This window comes from Stomoxys calcitrans, chromosome 5 (genome assembly GCF_963082655.1).
Source record: "Stomoxys calcitrans chromosome 5, idStoCalc2.1, whole genome shotgun sequence".
Classification (NCBI taxonomy): Eukaryota; Metazoa; Arthropoda; class Insecta; order Diptera; family Muscidae; genus Stomoxys; species Stomoxys calcitrans.
Window position 1 is genome coordinate 84476681 of NC_081556.1, and position 8980 is coordinate 84485660.

General features: G+C 38.2%; 1 protein-coding gene across 1 annotated transcript; it reads right to left on the reverse strand.

The window, feature by feature from the left end:
* Positions 1-4207: 4207 nt before the first annotated feature.
* LOC106092111 (cytochrome P450 6g1) lies at positions 4208-6435 on the reverse strand. Its single transcript, XM_013258875.2, has 2 exons — positions 4771-6435; positions 4208-4708 (listed from the first exon to the last, which is right to left on the reverse strand). The coding sequence occupies exons 1-2, from the start codon at positions 6016-6018 to the stop codon at positions 4409-4411; spliced, it is 1548 nt and encodes a 515-aa protein (XP_013114329.1). The 5' UTR covers positions 6019-6435; the 3' UTR covers positions 4208-4408.
* Between the last annotated feature and the right edge of the window lie 2545 nt (positions 6436-8980).

Sequence of the window (8980 nt, forward strand, 5' to 3'; positions counted from 1 at the left end):
ATCTCATTTAAACTTCTTATTGCAAAAGTCAGCAAATATGTCCGGTTTGGGGTATTGGCCCTGAAAACTATAAAAATTATTTCCACTCTCTTTACGACCCAAATTGTCTTGGTGAGCAAATACGTTGTATTTGGGGGTTGTTATGGTGGTGGGACGTCCCCTGGACCGTTGGTTCCTAATGTTGATATCAGATACGTGGTCTACTCCCAAATACCTTTAATTTGAGCCCCATATTTCCAAACATGATCGGCTTGGAGGTGTTTTGGCGGATGGGCGGCCACTCAGTGAGTTGACCTTGAAAATATATATCGGATTCGTGTTCCACTCTAAAAACCCTCATATTTGAGCCTCATATTGCAAAAGTCCGCAAATACTTACTAATTGGGTGGTGTTGTGGGGGTGGGGTGGCCCCATAGACACTTTTCCCGAATATTGATATCAGATTTGTGCTTTACTCCCAAAGACCTTTCATTTGAGCCCCATGTGGTTATAGTCGTTAATATGTCCCCTTTGGGGAAGGTTTTTGGGGAGAGGCGGCTCCTCAAACACTTGGTCCCATATTTGGATATCAGATTCTAATTCTACGCTCAAATACCTTTTATTTAAGGCCCATATTCGCATGGTCAGTAAATAATCCTGGACCCCCAGAAACGTGGTCCCACATTTGGATATCAGATTCGAGTTCTACTCGCAAATACCCATCATAATCCCATGGTCGGTAAATATGTCCGATTTAGGGGTGTTTTGGGGGTTGGGGTGGTCTCCCTAGCACTTGGTCAGACAATTGGATATCAGATACGTTTTCTTATCCAAAATACCTTTCATTTGAGTCCCATATTGTCGTGATTGATCTAAATATATGTTTGTTAAGATTTAGGGTGGGGCGGCCCCCCTAGGTACCCCATCCGAAATTTGGAAACCAAATTTTTATTTTTAGGGTACTATATGAGAACACACAAAATTTCGCTTAAATCGCACCACCCATCTCCGAGATCTAGCGTTTCTGAAAGTTAGGGTAAAGGGGAGGGTCCGCCCCCCTTCAGATATCAAAAAAAGTAGTACCCTATTTTAACTACGGGATCATAATGCACCATCTGTGAAAATTTCAAGAAAATCGGTTCAGCCGTTTCTGGGTCTATAAGGAACCCACAAACATACAAACAAACAAACAAACAAACAAAAATTGATTTTTATATATAAGATACAAGTCACAATTTTCATTCGATAGTCTCAAATTAAGTACAGGCATAATTTTTGGCCTGAAGTGTATGGAAATTGGAAGGAATTGGTTCGGATTTTGGATATAACTGCCATATACAGTGCCACAGAAAAGTCTACATACCCCACTGAAAAAACACACTTCATAAAAAGATTTTTTTTAATGAAAAAGTTGTTCTGTCAAATATTTATTGGGGCTAAAAGTGTTTACTATGATTCCCAACATTATAATTAGTAAACATTTTTGGGGTGAAATTTTATCCTAACTACGTAACAGTCAGTTTACGTAACTGTTATTTACGAAAAGGTATGTAGACAAATCTGTGCCACTGTATATATTCGTCTGATTTGAACTAATATTGTAATAACACGTTATTTGTCAATTAATTCTTACAAAATTTTGCACGTAGGTGTATTTGAAAAAATCGGTTCAGATTAAGATATAGCTCCCGTATATAGATATCGCTCGATTTTTACTTTTAGAGACTTTGTAAGTGCATTTATCAACCGATTTTCTTAAAATTATGAGATATGTTTTTTTCTACAACTACCACAAAACATGCGGAATTTGTCCGAAATCGGTACAGATTTCGATATAGCTCCCCTATATATGTTAGTCCGATATGGACTTGAAATGCAATAAAGAGGTCATTTGCTAACCGATTTTCCCGAAATATGACACGAAGGGTTCTCTTATAAGTCCCGGCACTGCTGATGAATTTCGTAGAAATGGGTCCAGAATAATATATGGGTCAGATATATATGTATCACCCGATTTCCACTTTTAAGGCCTTTGTAAAGGCATTTATTACTTGACCTATTTAAAATTTTATGTCGATTTGCTCTATGACACCTTCAATACACTGGAATACGGATTTTGATCAAAGTTTCACATATCAAACCGTTGCAAATTTGAATCTCGACAACTTAGCCTGCATAACTATTGTAGTATAGTGTATCAAAACGTCGGCATTGCCAAACTTCAACATGGCGAATACAAACTTGTTTGTATTCGCCATGTTTCTCTAACTAACTCCTTTTTCCTCCAACTCCCTATCCCACCAACTTCTTATCCATACTCCCAATAGTGTTCATTTAATCACATTCCCTTAGCTCTGAAAATTTGTTATTAAAGCATCCTCCAAATTGAGTAGCATAAGTAAGGTACTCTTACTCCATTATACAATTCAATTTGGTTGATAAATACGCAATAAATCCAATTTAAAAACCAATTACAACTTCAATAGCAAATATCAACACTTATCCTACAAGCTCAAGCATCGATAGAATGCATGAAGTGAAAAATACCAGCAGAAATGTGAACTAAATGTTATTGCAGTGGTTTTGACTTTGCAATCTTCACATAGTAAATAATATACACAATATAATATGTTATACGTTTTTTATAGCAGTGAAATATATTTTGTAGGTTTTAAATGACAAAATCAATGGGACCATGGTCGACAAGACCGTTATGTGATTGCTATCTAAAAAAGTTCCTCATCTCTAGTAATCATCCTTCTGAACATCGAGTTTAAACAGATATATGTATCAATAGCGAAGTACTAGGAAGGATGATTAAGACCGAATTCTTGTTGGCCAAAACATGTAAGGAACAAGTAAAAGCGTGCTAAGTTCGGCCGGGCCGAATCTTATATACCCTCCACTATGGATCAAGGCGAGTTATTGGGGCCTTCATATAAACCATGGGAACCGTCAGCGTCTTTTGCCAGGTTTGGATTGGCTGGAGGCTAGAGTCGAATCTTGCAGTAAGCGGCTCGCAAGATCAAGGGATATATGTATGATCCCATATAACGCATGCAGTTGGGCTGCTGGGCAAGTAATAAGCACCCGGAAAACTATAAGGATTACTCTGAGAAACAAAAGATTAGTAACAAGTAAAAACGTACCGAATCTTATATACCCTCCACCATGGGGCGCATTTGTCGTGTTCTCTTCTTAGGCAAAGAAAGGATAAAAGAAAAGATTTGCTCTGCTATTGGAGCAATATCAAGATATGGTGTGGTTCGGATCACAATTAAATTATATGTTGGAGACCTGTGCAAAATGTCAGCCAATTCCAATAAGAATTGCGCCCTTTGGGGGATCAAGAAGTAAAATAGAGAGGTCGATTTATATGGGAGCTGTTTCAGGCTATAGACCGATTCAGACCATAACAAACACGTATGTTAATGGTCCTGAGAGGATCCGTACGTACAAAATTTCAGACAAATCGGATAATAAATACGACCTCTAGAGACTCAAGAAGTCAAGATCCCAGATCTCGTTTATATGGGAGCTATATCATTTTTTGACCGATTTGAACCTTATTTGACACATTTGTTTAAAGTCATAATAATATACGTCCTGCAAAATTTCAGCCAAATCGGATATGAATTGCGCCCTCTAGAAGCTCAAGAAGTCAAGTCCCCAGATCGGTTTATGTATTCAGATACGTTATTAGGTTATGTAATAACTACGGTTGACAAATGACAACAAATTACGCGAAATCTGTCGAACATATATATGGGAGCAATATCTAAATCTGAACCGATTTCGACCAAAGATTGGTCAATAAATGAGCCTGCAGTGGGTCTAGGAGTGAAAATCGGGCGCTATATATATGAGAGCTATATCCAAATCTGAACCAATTTCTATGAAATTTACCAGTCATATTGAGAGTTAAGAGAAAATCCTTCCTACCTAATTTCAAGAGAATCGGTCAACCAGTGACCATTTTATAGCTGTATTACTGCAAATCGGACGTATATGTTCGTATATGGCAGCTATAACCAAATCTGAACCGATTTTTTCCAATTTCCAATTTAATGTTTTGACTAAAATTTAAATATGACATTGCAGTATCCAATGCTGTACTTATTGAACGAGGGGGACAACTCATTTTAAAATCATCATTTTACCTCTTAAACAAAGGCATAGATCATTGGACATCGTTTAATATGGTTCTGAAATTTTAAAGATTGTAACATAATTCAGTAAACTACAGACAGATGAGGACTTTGCCTATACGTTATAGAAATGTGTGAAACCATGATATAATAACCAGGTAGTGTACCGTAAACAGCTGAGTACAATTATTCTCGTGAAATGCTAATCACTGATTGTGTGAAACACACATCCAACACCTAGCATTATTCAGCATCTTTATTGGCCAGCTTTACTTGGCTATTCACGCCATAGGCTGCTTGCACATGTAATCTCTTATAACTTCTAAGTGGATGCCACCTTTGGTTTGCAAAAAGAATGTCGTTTTGTTAAAATCTGGGTTCAAGTCGGTTTGCGGGCACACTTTGACGTAATGATTTTTGAGGACATGAACAATGCATGCAGACACTTGTAAATAACCCAAGCGAGCACCAATGCAATTGCGGGGGCCACTGCTAAAGGGCAGGTAGATCATGGGATTCATGGATTGTTTATTCTCGGGCGAGAAACGTTCAGGGTCAAACTTCTCCGGATCTGGCCAATACTACAAAAGAAAGAGAACCACATAAGAAACGTTTATCTCTAGATATCAACCAAGCTAGCTACCTTTGGATCATATTGCAGGCCAAACGCTGATATATAAACAGCCATACCATGGGGTATTTCAAAGTCACTGTACGGTTTTAGAGAATAGGGCTTGCCTGTTCCTTTAGGATCCAAGTATTGTCTTTCGAGCAAAGGAAAGATGGGATAGATGCGTAAAGTTTCGTCAATGACCATTTTCAAATATTCCATCGAAGTGAGGGTATCATACGAAATGGAACCATTGCCCTCCATAAAGGCTGTCCTTATTTCTTGACGTAGACGGTCTTGGATTTGAGGTTGCTTGGCTAGCTCCAGCAAGATATTGGAAATGGTGGTCGAGGAGGTGTCGGTGCCACCTCCCAGAAATACTGCCATTTGTCCGGCGATGGTATCCCGAAATTCTATCATATCCACTCCCTTGGTCACAGCTTCTGCTTTGAGTTTGACAAATAGATCAATCAAATCATTGCGTTTGATGCCAGTCTTCTCTCGGTCCTCAATTGCAATATCCGATGCCCGGCGGACAAACTCATTGGACTCCGTATAAAAGAATGTTGGCTTCAAAAATTTATTTAGCTCAGGCAGGAAGCCCATGATTAGAAAGTTAATACCTCGACGAAAATTGGCGCTTGACAGTTTGCGCGAAGCCAAATTCATTTCTTCTTGCGGATTTTCCAGGGAATTCGAGCAGAATCCAAAAATCGTTGTGGAAACTGTGTCTATGGTATACTTGTAGGCCAATTCTTTGAATCCGCATACAAAGCGATCACCCTGCTTGTGCAGATAGGCTTCTAAATTTTCTCCCACTTGCTGAATGAGGGGATACATTAGTTTCATTTTGCCAGTGCTAAAGGCGGGACTCAGTTTAGATCGCTGATCCTTCCAGATGTCGTAACGACTCAGGAACAGAGATAGATTGCCGATGGGATCCTCCGCATGACTTTGCGAAAAGCGATTACTAAAGCAGTCAAAGTCTCTTATCAGTATCGATTTGATTAATTCCGGATCTCGCACCAACAGTGCAGGTTTCAAAGCATATATTCCAACTAAAGGCTCATTTTGAAATTTCGTCTCTGCGTAAATATCCTTCATTAGAAATACAAAGTTTGTTTTAAACGTAAGAATATCCAACAGATTGCCACTGAAGATGCGTCCTCGTACACTGGGCATTAAGGGGTAGTGCTTCCAATATTCAAAGTTTTTTCTATACCATCGAAAGAGGGCTAGCAACGCCAAGGCGGCAACGGCAAAAATTAGGAAAATAAACATTTTGTTTTCGGCGCGCAGCTATAACTAATTGCCTCCGATAGCTTTGAAACAATACAATCAAAATAATAAGTGAAGATAACAGTATGAAGTATTGTCAATTGGTGATTAGCATAACCTGATGCATGCCCAGTACTCTAGGTCACTAGTTTCAAACATATATATATTCAATAATTCCAAAGTTCCAAAGCAACCGGAACTAGTTCCACTAATTGTTTATTTTCAGTGTAAGCGACTGATGAATTTAAAATAGGCAGTAACTAGTTAACCCTGGAACTAGTACTACTATTAGTTCCAGCTAACTAGCTCGTATTCTCCTACTGACTAGATATTGTTACTTATATTATTATAAATATTATTAGTCATGTTATATGTATTATTTGCTGCAATGCTTTTATTGATTCCACGATTTGACTTAAAATGGGTCACTTTTACAAATCACTTCAATCAATCCTTGTTGAGCTCTGGAATGGGACTGAAGAATTTAATCTAAACACGCATATTCGATGCCAACAGTCTTCATGGTATAGCGATATTCTGTTTTGATTGTTTGCTTTCTTTCTTCTACCCAAGAAGCATACCATTTTTTAAAATGACGCTTATCAGCACACAGAGAAAATTCAAAACTACGTTCAGTTAAGAAATTTGAAAATAGGGTACTCCATTTTTTGATATCTGAAGGGGAGGCGGACCCTCCACCTTACACTAATTTTCAGAAATACCTGATCTCTGAGATGGGTGTTGCGATTTAAGCGAAATTGTGTGATCTCTTTTAGTAACCTACAAACAAAAAATTGTTATCTAAATTTCGGATGTGGTACTTAGGGGGGACGCCCCATCCCCAAAACCTACCAAATATGTATATAGACCAATCATAATAATATGGGACTCAACTGAAAGGTATTTGCGAGTAGAATTAGAATCTGATATCCAAATGTGGGACCAAGTGTTTGGGGGGCCTTCACTCCCCAAAAACACCCCTCAAAGAGGACATCCGATATTAACATTAGGGACAAATCCCCCAAATCGGTCATATTTTCTCACCATCAAAATTTGGGTCATAAAGAGAGTGGAGCTCGATATTGATAGCTTTTAGGGCCTATACTCCAAACCAGACATATTTGCTGACTTTTGCAATAAGGGGGTTTAAATGAAAGGTATTTGAGATTAGAAAACAAAATTGATATCCAATTTTGAGCCCAATAGCAATATGGGGTTCAAATTAATGATATTTGAGAATAGAGAACGATGCTGATATATTTTTAGGCCTAAGTGTTTGGGGACCACCTTACTCTCCAAAACTACCCTAAATCAGATATATTTACAAACCATATCAATGTGGGGCTCAAATGAAAGGTATTGGGAAGTAGAGCACGAAATTGAAAACCACTTTCGGGATAAATTTTTTAGGGGTCTACCAAAAATCTTAAAGTGAGTGGAGCTCGATATTGATAGCTTTCGGGGCCCATACCCCAAATCAGACATATTTGCTGACCTTTGCAATTAGGAGTTTGAGATTAGAAAAGGAATTTGATATCCAATTTCGATATCAAATAAATGATATATAGATATATGAGAATAGAGCCCGATGCTAATATATTTTCAAGACTAAGTGTTTGGGGGATCACCCAACTCCCCAAAACAACCCTAAATCGGACATATTTACCGGCCATGTCAATGTGCGATTCAAATGAAGGGTATTGGAGAGTAGAGCACGAAATTGATACCCACTTTCGGGACAAATTTTTTGTGGATCTACCCTTTCCTCAAAACACCCAACAAATAGCAATTATTTTCCGATCAACGTAATGTGGGGCTCAAATGAAAGGTATTTGAGAGTAGACCACGAATCTGATATTCAAAATGTTTTTGGAGCACCGCCCCTTTCGCAAAACACCCCCCTAACGAGTACAAATTTACCGACCATGGCAACATGTGGCTCTTATAAAAGGTGTTTGCGATAAGAAAACGGATTTGATAATCAATTTTTGGAGCCAAGTGTTTGGCAGACGCCTAATCCCATAAGCTCCCATTAAACCAATGACAATATTGGGTATTAGATAAATGGTATTTAATAGAACAGCACGTTGCTGATATTTTTTCAGGTGTAAGTGTCCTGGGGGACCACCTCAAGAGCTCGGTGCTGATATTTTTTCAGTTTTAAGTGTCTGGGGGATCACCTCACCCCCAAAAACACATCTAAATCGGACATCATGAGAATATCGGGCTGAAATATAGTCTTTTAAGAATGGAGTACATCTAACATTCAAACTGAAATGACATTAAATCCTCCGAGCGAATTCGATTTCCAATAAGGATCATATGGGACTCAGATAAAGTTATATTGTTATATTGTTAGTCAAGCGATATACATATACTATTTTCGTAGCATGGCATTTCACTCAAAGCCTATAAATAAAAATAAATATTCAAAGGATAATTTTGTTCCATATAAAGTAAAAGAAGGAGCAGCGGAGCGGCCCCAGTTCAGCTAGTATGTTGTATATACTAAGTTTGCACTCAACAATTTCTTCAAATTTTTAGCGTTTGGAATTTATCCATTCTATTTGTTCACATCAAAAATTTTCGGCTTTTCAATATTTCAGCGTTACGTATTTCACAATAATTTTTATACCCACCGCCGATGGATATTCATTTTGTCATTCCGTTTGCAACACATCGAACTATCCATTTCCGACCCTATAAATCTCAGACGATCTAGCCATGTCCGTCCGTCTGTTTGTTGAAATCATGCTACAATATTTAAAAATAGAGATATTTAGCTGAAATTTTGCGCAGATTTCTTTTCTGTCCATAAGCAGGTTAAGTTCAAAGATGGGCTATATCGGACTATATCCTAATATAGCCCCCATATAGACGGATCCGCCGATTTAGGGTCTTAGGCCCGTAAAAGCCACATTTATTATTCGATTTCGCTGAAATTTGGGACAGTGAGTTGTGTTGC

Coding starts and splice junctions, on each gene's coding strand:
- LOC106092111 (XM_013258875.2), bottom strand. CDS start 6,018: ATGTTTATTTTCCTAATTTTTGCCGTTGCCGCCTTGGCGTTGCTAGCC. Junction 4,709..4,770: donor GCCTGCAATATGATCCAAAG/GTAGCTAGCTTG, acceptor TTTCTTTTGTAG/TATTGGCCAGATCCGGAGAA.